The 20,572-nt window shown below is 35.9% G+C and overlaps 2 protein-coding genes across 4 annotated transcripts in view; one reads left to right on the top strand and one right to left on the bottom strand.

Annotated features, from left to right (window-relative positions):
- LOC306861931 (uncharacterized protein) overlaps positions 1–20,572 on the bottom strand; it is a 1,169,885-nt gene that overhangs the window by 159,800 nt on the left and 989,513 nt on the right. The window lies entirely within an intron of this gene.
- LOC306862647 (uncharacterized protein) lies at positions 2,687–6,807 on the top strand. 3 transcript variants are annotated; one of them, XM_079405559.1, is made up of 4 exons: positions 2,699–2,798; positions 3,088–3,137; positions 3,344–3,551; positions 3,741–6,801. In XM_079405559.1, exons 3-4 carry the CDS (start codon positions 3,494–3,496, stop codon positions 5,225–5,227), a joined length of 1,545 nt encoding a protein of 514 aa, XP_079261685.1. In that variant the 5' UTR covers positions 2,699–2,798; positions 3,088–3,137; positions 3,344–3,493; the 3' UTR covers positions 5,228–6,801. The 3 variants fall into 3 exon arrangements, with proteins under 3 accessions (XP_079261686.1, XP_079261684.1, XP_079261685.1); XM_079405560.1 differs by lacking the exon at positions 3,088–3,137 and having other exon boundaries at positions 2,687–2,798; XM_079405558.1 differs by lacking the exon at positions 3,088–3,137 and having other exon boundaries at positions 2,690–2,798; positions 3,432–3,551; positions 3,741–6,807.

Raw genomic sequence — 20,572 nt, 5'->3', positions numbered from 1 at the left:
CGTTTATTGAGAATTCAGGACAATCAGCTAGTTACAATGATCCAGCTGTGAAGTCATGAAGTCATCTTTATTGATAATGTGGATAATTTAATCTGATCTGATGTTGTTTATTATCATTAGCATAACAGTGAAAATGAATCCTATGTCTTCTAATATCACTCATCAATATTTGACACACAATAATGCATTACATGCAAACACAAGCTCTACTGTCTGACAATATTGGTCATCAGCTCCTCCTCTAAATCCAGTTTTACTTGTTTATAGGCTCACAGAGCTTATTATCATTCCTATAGACTCTGTACTGAGTTTGATTCAGACACACCAAATTCTTCACCCACGCTGCCGCTCTCATAACCACATTACTTGCCACCTACACACAACATCTGCAGTTTGACATCAGTTAGGGTGGTTGTGTGAGTCATTCTTTTTTCTTTTTGAATCAAATGTTATTTTCTCTCAACTGAATCTTGTAAGCTCATCTAGAAAGGTTCTACATCTTTCCTACATTTTCCAAAAAGGTCTCACTTGTTAACTATGTTAGCCGACATGAACTAACAGTGAAGTTAGGCTACATCTACATCATTTTTTAATTTGAGTAAATATTAATTTCAACATATATACATTATTATAATCAAAAGTTGTATTTGACTAATTAACACTGAACAACTGTGTTTTTACTAACATTAACAAAGATTAATAAACGATAAAAAATATAAACACATTGCTTATTATTACTTCAGACAGCAACTCTGGTTGTTTAAGAAAAAGTTCCTTCTAAGCATCAGAATGGGAAAGAAAGGTGGTTTAAGTAACATCATCATTCTGAAGCTGTGAGCAGACTCAGGGTTTGAAAAGCTTTTTACAACAAAAGCATCCTTGAATTAAAAGGAGTTTTAGTGTGTATTATTGTACTGTATTATATGATATTTATTTCTAGTGGTCAACCGATATGTTTTTCAGTGACTGATACAGATACTGTTGATCCAGTGATGAGAATATATTACTGATTTAATGATGGCATATAAATGAATGAAATATAATTTATGCAGACAGTTAAATAGCCAAATATAAGCTGATTTATCAGCCTGCCATTATTTCATACAGTCTCTGCAAACTCAAAACATCTTACACAGTTACCTTGCTCTTACTTTTTAATAGTCTGTGCAGTATTTTCTTATTTTGCGTTCTGCTGTATTGCTTGTTGTGCTTTATGTGCATTTGTTCAGCTTTAAATCTACATCTCAAACTGGTCAGAACTGATCCTGTAAATACAGTGGACTGAAACTACAGATCACATCCACAGACAAAACTCAAAATTAAGATGTACACAATGATGATTTACTAGACTAAATACCCAGTTTATGGGTTGTATAACTTGAAATATAGTTATTCCTTTCTGTCTATTTGGACCAATGCACAAATCAGAAGATCACTATGTTTGACTATGGAGGTAGGGGGTAATTGCTGAGGGATGAGAGGAGACCAGAATTAAGGTAAGTATTTAGAATGAGTTGTTTTAATAGTTGTTCCCTTAACTGTAGGCATTTCCCCTTAAAAAACACACACAATTGCAATAAAATAAAATAAACCCTTCAAATAAAATACAGCAATTCAATGAAAAGAGAAGAAACACAAAACACTATCAGTTTCACACAACAGAAAAATACATTTACCATTCATAAAATGAACTCACCACATCAAGATACTCAATACAGCAATGCAATATCTAGCTAATCTTTCTACGTCTCCTCCCTTCTCCGGGTATTGCGCAATCTTCAGCGAGTGCATGGACAGGAGAGAAATGCGTGCATGAGTCACGTGCATGTGTTCTCAAATATTGGTGTCATTGGGCGCAGAATACATGAATATTCATATTACTCCGACATGTGACACCAAATATCTCAGATGGCGAAATATTGGCGGTGGGTCAAAAAAAGTGCGGCAGACAGAATCACTTGTTTCTAACAGTGCGGGGCCCCTGCTTGTGTGGGTGTAGGGACCAAGACCTGCAAGGAATGTTATATGCTCAGATTCCACTGCGGTACTAATGGCAATTAAGGGTAGAAAGAGTGAGGCTAGATCAGATTTGGTAGCTGAAATTCTTGTTGCACTGAATCGGGTGGTCAATATGGGAAATACAGTGGGATTTTTGTAGCAGCACATATAGGGATACAGGGGAAAGAGGCTGAAGAGACGGCAAAGAAAGCCAAACACTAAAATGAACAAAGTTGAGTTGAGAGTAATGTATGGAAGAGATGAGTGCAAAAACAATAAAAAAAATAATAAACAATTGTGGCAGAAAGAATGGGAAGAGGTTAAGCACACATCAATCACAAATTAAGAGAGGAGGGATAGTGTGGTGATTACTAGATTAAGATTGGGGCATAGTGCGCTGAATTATGGGCTGGCGATGGTTGGCAAGCATGCAGAAGGCAGATGCTTATGTGGAAACCCTAATAATGGAGTGTGTTATTTATCGAACTGCAAGAATCATCATGTTTTCTGAGCTGTTGGAAACTGAAGTTTCATCTTTAGCTCTTAAATCAACGCTTAATAACAAGGACTATGAATCAACAAAGGCTGCTGTAAAATTGTTACACCTTACTGGACTTTATGAGAGAATTTAACCTCTAGGCGGAGTTCTTCAGATGGACTGAAGAGGGCAGCAATACGCCTTTGATGCGTCTAGTCTGCCACAAATCAAAGAAGAAGAAGAAGCCACAACATTGCGCAGCCTCTGGTTGTAAAAACTGCTGATATTTATCTTCTCGAAGAAATTTGAGAAACTTTATCAGGTAAGAATGTGTTTTTAATATGCGTTAATTCCACATATGTTAAACTATAGTGCCTTTTAAATGTTGTGTAATGACTGCAGCGTCTGTGTTTAGCTAAATTATCTGCTAGTCTATTGCAGATATAGATATGCATACAGTCCCTAAAGTCTTTGGTACAACTAAGGTTGCAGAAATACTAGCTCTCAAATGTTCATGGACCTGCTTTTACTGATCCAATATGGCGGACGGCCATAGAAAGAAACTACTAATAATAATTTTAATAATAGGCATCTACCTATACATACTCTAGATTTCCATCATGGTTCATGAAATGACTCTAAACCTGCTGTTTCTCAAACTGTGAGTATAACTTATTCATGAAACGTAGGACTGGTTTTATTATGGGTTGTATCACTGAATGGTATTGTATATAAATTATTACCGCATTTTTGTTCGTCTGACATACCATAGTTATGTTCTAGATTCGGTTTTGCTTTAAAAACATTTTCTAACTCCTCTGTTTACTGACACACACAAGCAATCATCCTTCAACAATATTCTTTCAGCTTCATCTGTTAAACGAGCTCCATTGACATCTTCAGTGAAGCTGTTTATGAGAGTTTAACGCTGGGGAATATTCCCATCTTCCCACAGCTGAGGAAGCAGCAAGCAGGAGGAATTACTCCAGGAGAAGCTACTGACATACTATTGGAAAGATGGAGTTTGAAGAAAAACCCTGCAAAATTAAAGATGAAGATACAGAGGAACAAACAGGTTGGTGTTTTCCTTCATTCTCTTTAATGACTGATGAGGAACATTCAGATGAAAACTGACATTTAAAACTAAATATTGGTAGTAAGCTAGATTTTTTTTTTTGCCAAATTGAGGCTGAAGTACATTTCTTTTTGTTTCTCATTTGTGCTGCTTCGATTTAATTTTTGGTATTTAATATTTTGATTTCAGACTCGGTGGACGCGAATAAAGACAAACAGCATCAGTTTCAAAAACCTCATAATTGCATAAGCGAATATGAAAATACCACCGTTTTAAAGAATGAAAAGAATTCCACACAAACTCAAACACCTGAAGTCAAAGGATCTTTCACCTGCTCTGAGTGTGGAAAGAGTTTCATGCACAAACGCTACTTGGTTATGCACTTGAAAAATCACACTGGAGAAAAACCGTTCACATGCACTCAGTGTGGAAAGAGTTACATATATGAATCAAAACTCAAAATACACATGAGAGTTCACACTGGAGAGAAGCCTTTTACATGCACTCAGTGTGGAAAGAGTTTCACTGATAAAGCATACCTTAATGTGCACATGAGAATTCACACTGGAGTAAAACCCTTCACATGCTCTCAGTGCGGAAAGAGTTACAAACATAAATCAAAACTCACAATACACATGAGAATTCACACTGGAGAGAAGCCTTTTACATGCACTCAGTGTGGAAAGAGTTTTGATTATAAAGGTTCCCTAAATGTGCACATGAGAATTCACACTGGAGAAAACCCCTTCACATGCACTCAGTGTGGAAAGAGTTTCGTTGATAAAGGATACCTAAATGTGCACATGACGATTCACACTGGAGTAAAACCCTTCACATGCATTCAGTGTGGAAAGAGTTTTGATTATAAAGGTTCCCTAAATGAGCACATGAGAATTCACACTGGAGAAAAACCCTTCACATGCACTCAGTGTGGAAAGAGTTTCATTGATAAAGGATACCTAAATGTGCACATGACGATTCACACTGGAGTAAAACCCTTCACATGCATTCAGTGTGGAAAGAGTTTCGTTGATAAAGGATATCTAAATGTGCACATGAGGATTCACACTGGAGAAAAACCCTTCACATGCACTCAGTGTGGAAAGAGTTTCGTTGATAAAGGATACCTAAATGTGCACATGAGGATTCACACTGGAGAAAAACCCTTCACATGCACTCAGTGTGGAAAGAGTTTCATATCCAAAAAGTTTCTGACAAAACATCAGCTCTCTCACACTGGAGTGAAATCATTCAGCTGTGATCAGTGTGATAAAACATTTGCTTCTGCATGGAGCTTAAAAGAACATCTTAATAGTCACGCTGGTGTGAAGCCTCACGTTTGCTCTTTTTGTGGAAAGAGTTTTACACTACTAACAACTTTACAAGGGCACCAGAGTATTCATACTGGAGTGAGACCTCATATGTGCTTTGACTGTGGAAAGACCTTTCTTACATCTAGCAGTTTAAAAAAACACGAGAGGATTCACACTGGAGAGAAACCTTACAAGTGCTCACACTGTGGAAAGAGTTTCAATCGGTCAGAAAGCTTGAAAATTCACGAGAGAGTTCATACTGGAGAGAAGCCGTACCAGTGCTCTTCATGCGGGAAGAGTTTTGCCACATCATCCACTCTACAGACGCATAAGACAAAGCATTGCCCAAAGCTGTCTAAGTGAGCAAAGTTCATGTTCATATCCATCACTTACAAGCAGTGCCAGCTGGTTTAATTTAGACAGGGAAGATGTAAGTTAAATATATATTGCAAAATTGCATTATTTATTCATACCATTCAACTGGTAGTTATGTTAGCACTATTAACAATCAAAACTGTATTTTTCTGTGTGCAAGGCGCCGAACAAATTGATGTCTGTTAGGTGTGTAAATTTTGAAACACATGTGACTTGAGGCTGAGCTCTAATTGGATACAGATCATGGAGCTTGGACGGAGTTGGCTAGCTGGATTATTTGTTTGTTATTTCAAAGTCTTGTCACCGAAGTGTCGTGGGCAACAACACAGAAAGTAACTGAAACAATGCGAATTAACTCGAGGCGATCATCGGGGTCCAAGCACAATAGCTTGTGTAGATAATGCAGTTATACAATGTCTCTTTTGAAGTCTTTATGTAAATATTATTATATGCACAATATTAAAATTGAAAAATAATATTGTGTTCCTTATTCAATTAGACATACATTCAGTTATGTCTGACAACTTGGCAATATCAACAATGGCAATATCATTAATTAAGATAAAAAAAATAATGGTCTATAAGTGTTTAGGAGATCGGTTTTTGCATACTTATTATATTGGGCTTTATTAACTTTGTGAAAATATAATGAATTTATATGCACTTTTTAAATTTATTATATGCAATTAAAGTCAATTTATTGAACAATTGCTATCCTGTAGCTCTCTTGTGTGGACAACATTAGTATTATTGCCTTCATCTCTGAATCACATTCATATAAATGGCTAATATTTTTTTGAATGATTACAAATGTTTAATGATTACTGTTGTACTTTACTGATTCAATATCTTATTTCATGCTTTAACAGTTGAATTTAAAAAATAAAATAAAAATTCAGACACAAACATTTGTCTATAGGTGCAATAAATAGTTACAAGAAAAAAAAATCATGCCATTCACAGGGTTAAATATTTTGTGTAGTCTTAACTCTTGATCCTTAAAATAACTTGCATGTTTTTCCATTATGAAGTTATGGTAATAGTTGATCAGTGCTACAGACCTTCCTCTAGATGTGCTATTTGTGTTCATTTCAACCATGTGGTTCATTAATTGACTCAAACTGCTGTTTTCTCTGACTGTGAGTACATTCTTTTATTTATATTTTTTATAAATATGGCTACTTATAAATGCTCTGAACTTGACCAGTGTCCGATTCACAAACTAATGAGTCATAAGATTCATTTCATTTCAGTGAATCAAAAACAAAGTTATATTTCAAACAACATTACAGTTCATAAAATATGTTTTTAGTCTAGCTGTTGATGCTTTACTATAGGTTTTGAGCTTTCTTGCGTTGAAATCACTCGGTGTTCATGTTATGTGCTTAGGAACTCAATTGGTGAACAACTCCTGAAAGATGAAAAATATTACATCAGTCAGATTTAGGTATGGGATTGGAAGGCATTTGTTAATAATGTAATTTATTGTGTATATGCCCTCTCAAATGTTGTGTGTAATATTCTGATTGCATATTTTAAAACATAACAAATAAAAAGGAACACAATTTATTACACGACTCATTTAATAAAAGCATGAACTTTAGCTGCAAGTGTTCAGAGTTATAATATATTCAAATAGAAAGCAGTTATTTTAAATAGTAAAAATATTTCACAATATTATTGCTTCTGCTGTACTTTAGATTAAGTAAATGCAGGCTTGGTGAGCAGAAGAGAATTCTTTAAAAATATTACTGTTCAAAAACTGGTAGTGTGTGTGTGTGTGTGTGTGTGTGTGTGTGTGTGTGTGTGTGTGTACACAGAGGACGCCGTTTGCTTTGTTCACCTTTGGCGATCCAGCAAGAAGACCAGGGCCCGTATTTATCAAGCTTCTCAAAGTGCCATTTTAGTCTTAAGTGCTGAGAAATCATGAAATTTACTCCTACTTTCAAATTTAAGTATAAAAGCAAGTTATCAAATTTCTTAAAGCTAAGAATCACTCTTACTCTCACAGTGATTTAAGACAGCTCGAGAGGTCTCTCAAGTGGTTAGGAGTTGCCAGCAGAATTTGTGGTCTGTGGTTTATCTATCTAAGTTTATCTAAAATCAGTCTCTAGTCCTCATATATTGTCCAGCGCTTACAAGCAAACATGGTCACGAACAAGACATGCCTGTTGTGTCTTTTCTAAGAAGCACTGGAGGAACTGTAGAAGGAAAAAAAACTACTCTTGTTCAGTTTACAGTACAGCTAAAAAAGCCATGACCCACGCAATTAGAGAAAACCTGTTTACCTGCTGCTAAAGACATGATAAACTGACATCCCCAGCCATCTTCTGGTGTATGTCCATTAATTATTTGAGAACACGGCCCATGAAGGTTTTTTTTTTTTGCCGTCCCCTAGCCACACGTTCAACCGGAGAAGATGTTTTTAATTTGATGGATAACTTTTTCAGAGTAAATGAAGATGGCTGGGTGTGACAGTGTTAGAGTTTGTGCAGACTGGGTCAAATCAATGATGGGAACAAAGGAACAGCAATACCTTTGACAAAGGAAGCTGTGCTGAGTGATTGTGCCAAAGGTTTCATAATTGAACATCTCAGCCAGCTCAGCTAAACTCCCCCTGAGTGCACTGGTCTGAGAGAATGGAGCTGTTAAACGATTGTAGAAGAGATCTGTCTTCAGCTGCTGCTTGAAAGATGTGATGGTTTCAGCAGTTCTTTATCAGCTCTTTGGCTGAATATTGATGCTGTAATATGATTCAGACACATCAGATGTGAAGATGAGTCTCATAATACTCCATGTGTGACATTGTGATCCACATTCAGCATCTGATCACTGATTTTCTCTTCTAGAAACCGAAACGAAAGACCTTTGAGTTTGAAAATCCAGTTGCACCATCTAGTGGACAAAGATGATAACCACTGTTAATATTCTGCATATTATGTTAAATATAAAACATATTTTAATTAATTATTAATTTAATTAATATTTAATTAATATTGCTTTTATAATGCATTCAATTCTATTTAATATACATATAACATTATTTCAGATTAATTCAGTGAATGTCATTCGGTAATCAACTCCCAAAAAATAATAATGCTGATTTTGCATTTTGTGTGAATTTTAAAAGTCAGAATTTCTAGCAAACTATTTTTCATCAGCTGCTATAATGGACTCTGTTGTGTGTAAACAGTTGACGTCTAGTGTAAAGTGGAGGATTGAGTGAGTCTTGAGCTCTTGCATTCTGTTAAAGTCATATGTCAGAATGCTGTTCATTCAGCTCAGCATTCAACACAATCATTCCTCAACAGCTCATTCACAAATTGGTCCAGCTCGGACTCAACACTTCCCTATGCAGCTGGCTGTTGGACTTTCTGACGGAAGACCTCATGTCAGCAGTAACATATTCAGCACCATCACACTGAACACAGGTGTCCCCCAAGGATCTGTACTGGGCCCACTTCTCTTCACTCTGCTGACCCATGACTGCACATCGTCTCACAACTCCAATCTCTTCATTAAGTTTGCAGACGACACAAATGTGGTGGGTTGCATTAGCAACAGAGGTGGGACAAGCTAGGAGCGAGGTAAGCCACCTGGCAGTGACAACAATCTCTTTCTGAATGTAGAGAAGACCAAGGAGATTGTTGTTGATTTCAGGAGGGTGCACACATAAATGTCAGAAGAAACCACATATATGATTCAGCCAGTCTGTACATATATATACAATATATCAGCACAGCAGTCCATCAGGTAGCAGCATAGGGTACAATAACATAAATTAATCAATCAGTCTAGTCCAGCAACCAGTATATCTGTGTATGCCAATGTGATCTGAGCAGTCTAATAGCTTGTGTAATGCTTGAGCTATTCTGAATCTGGCAGTCTTGCATCACATACTTCGATAGCATTTGCCAGAAGGTAGAAGGGTGAATAGCCCATTGGGTGGAGTCACTGATTATTTTGGAGGCTCTACTAAGGCAACGTGTCAGATGTAATTCCTGTATAGACGGTAGAGATGTCCTGATGATTTTCTCTGCTGTCTTTACCAGTCTCTGGATGGACTTCTTGTCTGCAGCCAAACAGCTACTAAACCAGACTGTCAAAATATTCTCTATTGTGCCTCTGTAAAAGGTTGTAAGAACAGGAGGGGGGAGGTTTACTCTCCTCATCTGCCCTAGGAAGTGAAAACGCTGCTGAGCCTTCTAAACCAAGGAGGTGGTACCATCTGTGTACCTTCTACAGAGGCAGCATCGAGAGCATTCTGATGAGCTGCATCACTGACTACGTTTACATCAGTAATCGAATTATTTACCTTATTCTGAATAAGACAATATTATGATTAAGGTGTTTACATGAGTTGCTTTTAGAATAATCCTTTCATGTTCCCGTTTTACATGTTATAGTACATAGATTGATTAATGGCATACGTCATTACGTCACCACGCGACGCCATCCGATTTCCAACCCAGAATTTCACGTATAAACATATAGTTTGTCTTCATGATGATGCCATATACAGTTTTGGGTGTTTCATTTTAAATTTTATGAAAGCTTCAAGTACACATATTTATATATGAGTAGATGAAAAATGACTGACTGTTGACTTTGTTTGTATTTTTGTGCCACTTACTATCAAAATTTTGGCAATTGGGTAAGTTGCATTTATCTGGGATGCTAAGTTTACAAATTTCCTACAATGGTTTCGTGTCGATCGGAGTAACGGTTTCTACGATATTGGCAAATGTTTTTTAAGCGCTACAATGCAACACTGCACAAACCATAAGCCAAAATCTAGCAAGTTTGATATCGCTGGACTCTGCAAGGATTCAGAAGTTTAAAAATGTAACTCTCGTGAAAATAAGTCAACTCCACTCAAAGTTATAAGCATGTGAAAATTAGATTTTACTACTAGGTGGCGCTGCCTCGAAACTTCTCAGGCTCCTTCAGGGCATCGTGCTGATGACCCATACCAAGTTTCGTAACGATACGTTAATGCGTTCGTAAAATACAGCATTTTACTACAAAATTCAACATGGCCGACGCCCAAAATGGCTGACATGGGAAAATCGGATATGGTTCGACTCGGCATGATGCACCGAATCCAGTGAGACAAAGTAGGTTTTATGAACAATTGAAGATAGCAAAAAAACTAAACCTTACGATTTTTGAATTTTGGACTTGCCAAGGATTCAGAAGAAAAAATAATTTTCATTTTGTGGCTTACGGTTCAAAAGTTATTAGCATAACAAAATTGAAATTTTGGACAAGTGGTGGCGCTAGAGAGTTTGAGTTAGAGATTCCAAATTCGCTGTGGTTACTATTGACACTATCATCTATCAGTGTGCCAAATTTTACAACTTTCCCGCAATCGGTTCTATGGGCTGCCATTAATTTTCCGGCGGAAGAAACGGAAGAAGAACGCTAACGATTTCAATAAATACTAATATTAGCCATTTTTTGCAGTGATGTTGTGTTACAGCCTTATTCCCAAATGGATTTAATTAATTATTTTCCCCAAAATGCTACAAACAATATCCCATAATGACAACATGAAAGAAGTTTATTTGAAATCTTTGCAAATGTATTAACAAAAAAAAAATGTACGTACATAAGTATATTCACAGCCATGTAAATTTGCCATGACACTCAAAATTGAGCTCAAGTGCACCTGTTTCCACTGATCATCGTTGAGATGTTTCTACTTGATTGGAGTCCACCTGTGGTAAATTCAGTTGATTGGATATGATTTGGAAAGTCTATATAAGGTCCCACAGTTAACAGTGCATGTCAGAGCACAAACTGAGCCATGAAGTCCAAGGAATTGTCTGTAGACCGCTGAGACAGGATTGCATCGAGGCACAGATCCAAGGAAGGGTACAGAAAAAAAATCTGCAGCGTTGAAGCATGTAGTCTCTGATAGGCTACCCTTAAGGCCCTAATAAACTTCAAACTAAACTGAAAAAGAACTGATATGACGTCATTTCGAACAAAATCAGGCCAAAACTAAGTTCTTTTTTAGTTTGTTTCGACAGTTTGAAACAGCTCAACAAAGCGAACTTTCTGGGGGAGTTTGTTTTGGCTCTCAAGGCCCCAATATAGTTCAAACGAAGTTAATTTTCGTTCTTCGTTTGGGGGCAAAAAGAAGTTCAAAAAGGCTGAGCGATGGCATACTGTTTTCGAATGTGCTGCTGGAGGCAGAATAATGTAAGCGCTTCACGATTATGCCCTAAACACAACAATGATGCAAAGATGGTGTGTCTAGCTGTGAGTTGTGTACCAATGGTCAGAATATTACAGACTAAAGAATAATGATTAGCAGCAGTTCAGAGTCAAGTATCATGCTTTCAGTACAAAAGAACCAGGCCATTTCCATAATCAGTCCTTTAAGTGTGAATGGCTCATAGTCTGAAAACTGTATCATGATACTGTGGAAAAAAATATCTCAATAACACAAAACTGTTTGTTACTTTATTATATTAATGTTCATTTATTTTATTAAACTGGATAAATTATTGCACCTTTTTGGTGTCATTATTTGATAAAAACAACAGTTTATTATTGTGTTCTTTTGGCATTTTGTTTATTATATATATTTTAAGTTTGCTTATTAAAAGAACAACAACAGCACTCATATTTAATATATTTCATAATATAATGTTTAATATACTATTTTAAATTAATATAGAAATCGTAGGGATTTTTTATTCTTTATAAGATGAAGAGATTTTAGAAGTGAATTTAATTCAATTTTAAAAAGGGGATAGGATGGGAAACCATTTGCAAATCTTTGTTTGTGAATGAAAAATTTACCAAATAATACAAAATAATTTGTAATATGTTCTAGGGGTTTATTTTTAGTGTTATAATAATAATAATAATAAAAGTAATGTCTTTTAAACTAAAAGAATGTACACCATTGGCCAAGTCAAATATATGAACTTATGTCAGACCAGAATAGCTTGGAGATGCATTCAAAAAACAGATGTACTAATGTCTCCTCTGCTTGTTTGCAAAAGGAACATGAGCTGTTAATGTCCAAACATTTAGAAACATTAGAATTGACAGGACATATTAAAATATCATCAACCAAGGATCTCCAGTAGAACGTTCCTCTTGAAGAAACTTTCCTTTTAAATTGAAACATTTGGTGCACATGCCTATTGTTTAACAGACCAATGCCTTCAGACTGGGTAGCAACTGAACTCCTTGGATGAAATATAGAATGACTTTTAACAAGGTGAATTCATCCAGATGGCATTGCTTAAAACACCTTATTAAACTCTTTTGGAGGAATCAGGAAACTATGGTATGTCATGAATTGCTCATAAAATAAAATATTTCCTGAGTCATCTAATAAGCAAAGGATACAATTAATATTATTTTGAAACCATCTGGGGAAAAATAATGTTTTATTTCTGATCGTAAAGCCCCTGTTATTCCATTAAAAATGTCCTATGGGGTGAAAAACTGTGAAAATAGCAAAATGAAGGAAAGCATACCAATTTTATCAAAAAATATGGTTGGGAATAAAATACCAAATGCACTTAGGGTTAGTTAGACATCTTTTAAGCCAATTCGTTTAAACACCATCTGCTCTACTATTGGAGAGCACTTCCCTTTTTTAATTTATGTGTTTTAGTTTTAAAAATAAATAAATAATTTTTTGCAACTTTATTCTCAACAAATAAAGACAGAGATGGATATACAAAATGAGAAAGACCCTCAGCCCTGGACAAGAGAATTCTTCCATATAATGATAGGTCCCGTAATAGCCAGGAAATAAGAATATTTTTTAGTTAAAATGTGAAGAAGTATGGAAGGCACTCCAGTCGATGAAAAAAGGAAAATCTACGGGCATTGACAGCCTTTCTGCTGAATCCCTTTGTGGATAAATGCATGTATCTGAAATGCTGCCCATCCCTGGTCGTTTTGTGAGAATAACAGAATTATCTTTGAGATGCAAATGAGATGCTAATGGTCCTGGCTTGTTTAATGAGTGTTGATCGTCTGAGGCTCATCAGTATTAACAGAGCTTATGAAAAGCCTCTTTATTTCAAGTCAATCGTTGCTGTTTTCACCTCATTTATTATGCTGATGTCTTCAGACCTCCTCTAAACTGACACTTAAAGCTCGTTTCATTAGAGGATCTGTTTAACCTGTACATTTGTGTTTAGGCTTTCAACTGTTTTCTTACAGTTCTTTGCTACTTTTCTAGACATCTGTCGATATTTAAATAAAGATACAGAATAATATTTGAATTGGCAATAAAAATTAACATCAGTTGCTTTATGATAAACATGAAAAAAGTTTTCAAGCATCAAAAAAAAAAAAGTGTAACACGGCTTTTAATTTCAAATATTAAAAGACTCTTTTAAGGATCACAGTGCAGCCCCAAAATACTCATTCATTGCCATTTGAAATGTGTCTGCTTTGCCACTTGCTTTGACCCATTTGAAGATTGAAATAATTTCAAATAGAATCAAATTTAGTCTGATCACTTATTTTTTTATATAATTCAATAAGTATGTTGTTTCATATGACATAAATACATGTTACACTGAATGATAATGGAACATTATATCACTCATATTTGGACATGGAGCTATTTGAAGCATTTAAATAGGCACTTTATTTGCATAGTATGATTTCTATGTATGTAAAATCACTTTTGTAAATTTAATTTGATGCAAACACTAAAAAGTCTTGTCTTTGACCCTATAAAAACAGTGCAACAGTAAGAAACAGTAACTGATTTAGGCAGATCAGCTCCTCCAACCAAACTGCAATTCAATTAATTCACAGTCAGTGAAGCTCCGCCCACAGCACATACATCATCAGTGAAGCCCCGCCCACAGTAATTCAGCAATAAATGCTGGAGTTTTCCCATCAGTTTACAAGCGCAGACGAGCGTCAAACCATCAGGAAGAAGTGAAATCTGCAAAGACTGAGTTTATTAAAGAGAACAGTGAGAACAAAGAGTGATCCGGACCCTGCAGGATGATGAAACAAACTGAAGAACGGAGAGGTTGGTGTTTATGCTTCATTCTTTATTCATTCATGATGCTGCAGGACATTAATGTTATAATAAAGCTTCAAGCAGTTCATCAGGTTTAGATAAACACATAAACTATCAAATGAATACAAACTTTTCTTCATGTTTTGATTTTCAGCAAATGGTCAATAAGCTTTCATTTCCATCAAATCAATCTAAATCTTATTTTAGCTCTTTTATTTTATATTTATGCTGTAGTTATGTTTTTGCAACAATTACCAAAATTTTGGACATTTCTCTGTATAGTTTACAACATTTTGTTTTGTTATTTTGTATTTATTTATTTTAGCAATAAACAGTAAACACCAAAAAGTAAATAAACTTTTTAAGCATAGGACAGGGTTTTAAGCATAGATTAAGCAAAAGCTTATTAATAGTTACTGATAAAGTTGTATTTCCAATAAATTATAGGATTTATTCATAGTTATAGAGATTATTTTTCTTACAGTAACTTTGGAAATGCTTGATGAATGCAGTCAACACTTGGAAATGGATGGAGATTATTTTCTTGTCCTCCCATCATGCTGTAAAAAAGAGCCCAAATGATGTCACAATTTTAAGAAATGTTATATTTATTAAAATGAGGAAAATCGTTGAGTGAAATCTGTAGGACACGGCTAATGCTAAAAAAATTGAATTTTTGATTTAAAAATCACGGCCAATCTAGACTTTGAACATGTGAAATTTCATAGAAACTGAAACACTTGTCATATGGCGTCACACTCTGTGGCATCTTTAAATTCGACATATAATAAATCTAAAATATAAAACCTACTGCAAAAGTTTGCCTTCTTTTAATTCAGCTAAGAGGTCGCACTGTGACCTATCGATCTTCTATTGGTCACTTCTTGACATGATATGAATTCACAGGTCAGAGTTTTCCAGGCTTGTATTTGGAATGACCCTTAATATTAATCTAAAAGTTGTTGTCAAAATTGTAGCATCTTTGTTTGGTTTTTATGTTAACATTACATTAGATAAAATTTTGTCGTTAATCAAATATATTTAATAGTTCTCACTACACGAGCATTTACTCCTGGTTTCACAGACAAGGCTTAAGCCTAGTCCCAGACTAAAATGTAAATCTGAGCTGTTTCAGATGAAAGTGACTTGCATTGACTGATCTTAAATTATATCAGTGCCTTTGTTTTATCTTAAGATGCACACCAGTAATGTTTTTTTTCTAAGGCATGTTTATAAATATTACTTCAATGTCCTAATTGAACTATGGCCTAACCCTGGATTATTCTAAACCCTGTCTGTGAAACCAGGCCATCATGTTTAAAAAAATAATAACTGGAAGATCAATATACCTCATTCATGCAAGGTTTCAGGGTTATATAATTAATTTCTAAAAATGCATCAAAATAATTGCAATATTTTACAGCAGTTGTATATTTTCTGCTATTGCATCAGGGCTCATTTTTGTGTCTTTTCAATCCATATTCCTGGTTTTGAATTATTTGGGTTTACTAAAAAATAAACTGTTTTTTCCCTTCATTTCAGACCCGATGGAAGAGAATGAGGAGAGTGAAGAAGTGGAGGAGAAGCATGTGAAACCTGGAAAAAAACCTCTGAGTCGCTCGAAAAGTAAAAATCATTTTTTAAAGGAAAGAAGAGCTGAGAATTCTTTCACCTGCCCTCAGTGTGGAAAGAGTGTCCTATGCAAAAGCCATCTTAAGATTCACATGAGAGTCCACACTAGAGAGAGACCGTTCACATGTGATCAATGTGGAAAGAGTTTCTCATTAAAATGCAATCTCTATGTTCACATGAGAATCCACACTGGAGAGAGGCCGTATGCGTGTGATCACTGTGGCAAAACATTTCGTGTGTCATCATCCCTGAAGACACACCTGACAGTTCATACGAAAGAGAAGCCGCATTCATGTTCTTCATGTGGAAAGAGTTTTTCACTGCTGCAAAGTTTAAAAATGCATCAGAAAACACATACTGGTATAAAACCTCATATGTGCTTTGAGTGTGGGAAGACTTTTATTTCAGCAAATGAATTAAAACTGCATCAGAGGATTCACACTGGAGAGAAACCATACAAGTGTTCACACTGTGACAAGAGATTCAGACGGTATTCAACTCTGAAATTACATAAGAGGATCCACACTGGAGAGAAACCTTACAAGTGTTCACACTGTGACAAGAGATTCAGACAGTCATCAAATCTGAAAACACATGAGAAGATCCACACTGGAGAGAAACCACACACGTGTGATAAGTGCGGGAATAGCTTCACATACAAACATCATCTTGAAGCCCACATGAGGATCCACACGGGAGAAAAGCCACATGCATGTGATCAATGTGGAAAGAATTTTGCATGTATAAACACTCTAAATATTCACATGAGAATCCACACCGGAGAAAAGCGGTACGCATGTCATCAATGTGACAAAACATTTCGTGTGTCATCAACTCTGAAGAAACACCTTGCCGTTCATACGAAGGAGAAGCCACATTCATGTTCTTCATGTGGAAAGAGTTTTTCATGGCTGCAAAATTTAAAATCACATCAGAAGTTACACAGCACTGTGAGAGATCATATGTGCTTTGAGTGTGGGAAGACTTTTATTTGGGCGGGATATTTAAAACAGCACCAGATGATTCACACTAAAGAAAAACCATACATCTGTTCACATTGTGACAAGAGATTCAGTCAGTCATCAAATCTGAAGAGACATGAGGAGATCCACACTGGAGAGAAACCATACAAGTGTTCACACTGTGACAAGAGATTCAGACGGTATTCAACTCTGAAATTACATCAGAGGATCCACACTGGAGAGAAAGCTTATAAGTGTTCACACTGCGGCAAGAGATTCAGTCATTCATCAAATCTGAAATCACATGAGCAGATCCACACTGGAGAGAAAGCTTATAAGTGTTCACACTGCGGCAAGAGATTCAGTCATTCATCAAATCTGAAGAGACATGAGCGGATCCACAGTAGAGAGAAGCTGCACATGATCAGTGCTCAAGGAGTTTGACTTCTAAAAGTCGCCTGAAGCTACACATGAAGATCCATGCAGTAAAGAAACCAGACTACCGTGATCCATACTGACAGAGTTTCGCTCCGTTACCTTCTTTATTCACTCACAACAATCACAGTCTGAAATCACGGTACGCAGTTACATTTACATTTAAATTTATTTATTTTGTAGTCACTTTTATCATAAGCGACTTACAGAGAGGCACAACACCGCACCTCCGGCACAACACCTGTTGAGATGCATCTATCGACTCAGGCTCAAGGGCAATAGCAAGCTCACATGCTTTGTCTTCATCTGAAAGCTGATCCACAGGAAACCAGCAGCCACTCCACATAATCCACATAAACCCTCCCAGATAACTGCGCTCGTGTAACAGGGTTCAGTGCAGGATCGAGCTCAGGCAGTTGTCCGGGATTCCTCCACAAGCTCCTCGAGGGAAAACTCCAAACTCAGTGATATCATGACAGCAGTATTGAGACACAGATCTGAGAAAGAGTCTGTTCATAACTCTGTTTGTTTGTGATCAGATGAGTCTGAAAAAGCTGAAAGAATCCAGGAGCTGAAAAAAATGTAGTCTGTATGGATGCAGTCAGGTCTTCTGCTGCTGGTGTCTCAGTGGATGGTGTTTGTTCTTGAGAACATCTGAAGGGTTTTGAAGTGAGTACAGGCCCGTCTGTATCACATTAAACTAGACATATACAGATATTGTTTTGGATTTATAGTTTTTATACTATTAAAATAATACATTAATTCAATAACCACACATCTGTAAATATATGCCAGGAGTGTAAAGGCAATATCAAGCATGTTAAGTTCCATAATGAAATACTTCCACTCTGGATTTATTCTGTTCATACTGTTCAATCTAACAAGTCTCTGACTGCATTTCTCTTGTGATTCACTGGTTTGTGTCTCATTTCTGACATCTATTGTTCTTGTAGTTCTCTTGTTTTTGGCTGGTCTGTGGTTCCTGATGCTCCAGCAGTTTTCATGTGTTTTTCTTTCTATACTCCATGTATATCTGTAATCACACAAATACAGCTTCATTAAAGCCAGCAGTGTTAAAGTGATTTATCACATGTCTCTGTGGAATGCTTGATTCTGATTGGTCGTTTGTGACATTCTGGGGTGTGTTATTCCCCGATAACAACCGGTAAAAACTAATATCACAGGCTCATCCGGGTAACTGAAGTCGGCGCTATTTGCTTGCTAGGAACAGTGTTTCATGGTGGAAGCTTTGCATTTGGTTAGCTAATAAAATATTAAAACTCAAGTTAATATCATGTGTACAATATTTCATGCCATCCTGGTATCACTCTCGTTTCAGAGAGAAATTATATTTTGCGATGATTATTTTGTACTGTAATGGATTATATAGATAACTAACAAACTGATAAGATTTTAAAACAGTGTCATCTTAAATCAATATCTTTTATCACCTTAATAGGCTTTATTCTGTGATGATAACCATCTGGATGTACATTATCCCTTACATAACATCATATCATCTGACACCAGATCAATTCCTGATGCTGAGCTGCATGAACTCAGTGTGATGAGAAGATGAATTAAAACTAGAGCATTCCTAATAAATCTGTATGTGAAGTATTGGGCACGGTTTTCTCTTTTCACCTCATGTTTGATCCTGTTTGATTCATCAAAATAACACTTTACAGCTCTGTCTGGATCATGCAACACTGTAAATGAAGAAAATTGGTTATAATTTTGCCTTTAGCTTTAGTTTTTCTATTCACTTTGTTATTAGTTGTTCATTTTCAAAACTTTTAATACAAAAATCCAAACTGATGACACTTGTAACATCTAGTCATTCTTTCAAAAAATGATCTCCTGCTTTCATTAGTTACATTTTCTGTCCACATAATCATGGTTTCAAAACATGAGATTACATGAATTTGGTTTAATCACAAGTATCCATATCAGACATTGCTAACATGTCTATAGAATCTCTTCACAAAATCGATAAGATAAAAGTGTGTAATTACCTTGTGATGAGCTGGAAAGAGAGAATCTCCACTGCTTGTGTGACTCTGAGGTTGAGATCTGAGTTATATACGACACACTGTAACTGTAACCACCCACTGTACTGTATGCTACGCATGACGTCACATGGGATCTCAAAGTTTTCAGTAGTCCTCTGGAACTGAATCTGGACTGGCAGGTTTGGTGGCTGTGTTGTGTGTAACTTAGTGATGTCTACAAATGGTCTTATTTCACAAATAATTAAGTAATCACTTGACAGGTAGCCAGAGATGGTAAAATTGGGCTGATATGATCATATTTACTTGACCTGGTATATAAGGACTCTGTTGTTTGTTTATTGAAGATGCAGGACATCAGCTGTTAGTGCATTACAGTAGTCCAGACTAGAGGTCAAGAATGCATGAACAAGCTTTTCTGCCTCATGTTCTCTATCTAGGCAATGTTTCTAACATAAAAGCAGGCTGTTTCTGCATGCAAAATATGATTTTCAAAAGACAAGCAGTCTAATTAAACAGTCAGGACTTTAACTGTAGAGGTGAAGTAACAGCAATCCTTTGAGATGCAGATTGCTGTTATGTGGACTGGATTCTGGTCCAATGAATTATATATTTTTAATAAGAATTTCATCTATAAGAAAATGATTAGCCATTCAATGTTTGATATTTCTATTGTTAGCTTGGATAATTTAGAAATTTCATCTGGTCTAGAAGACAAGATCATTAACACATCAGTGGAAGTTCAGTGTTTTCTAATAAAACCACACATCCATGTTTGACACAATTATGCTTTAAATGCAAACACAAGCTCTTCTATCCGGTGACCCTTTGTCCTGCAGTAAATATTTAAGCATTATAGTAAAGTTGGAAGTTGTTACTGTACAGACTGCTCTGGTATTAATCTCATCAGTATCTTTTTCACATTTGTCAGATAGATTGACTTCCCATGGCATGCTGAATTAGAACATTTAGAACATTCTGTCAAACTATAGCCTAAGTGTCTAAATAACATAAAATACATTATATATCCTATCTAAACAAGTAATTGTTAACTAGCCTATTACTTTATTGCAGGTACACAATCAACCAGCACAAAAGACCATTTTACAAAAATAAACATTTAAGCAAAAAAACTAATAAATAAACCTTAAGAGGGAGCATGAGCTTCACTTCAACCCCCCCAATGTTGAAACCAAAACTACGCTCTTCTGCTTAAGCATTAGTGAACTGTTTTGTTTTTGTCCTGTTGTACTGAAATCACTCACTTCCTGTTCGA

Source organism: Barbus barbus, assembly GCF_936440315.1.
Source record: "Barbus barbus genome assembly, chromosome: 43".
Classification (NCBI taxonomy): Eukaryota; Metazoa; Chordata; class Actinopteri; order Cypriniformes; family Cyprinidae; genus Barbus; species Barbus barbus.
Note: the sequence above shows the minus strand (reverse complement) of the source record. Positions and strands in the feature narration are given on the sequence as shown.

Coding starts and splice junctions, on each gene's coding strand:
- LOC306862647 (XM_079405558.1), top strand. CDS start 3,494: ATGGAGTTTGAAGAAAAACCCTGCAAAATTAAAGATGAAGATACAGAG. Junction 3,552..3,740: donor AGATACAGAGGAACAAACAG/GTTGGTGTTTTC, acceptor TTTTGATTTCAG/ACTCGGTGGACGCGAATAAA.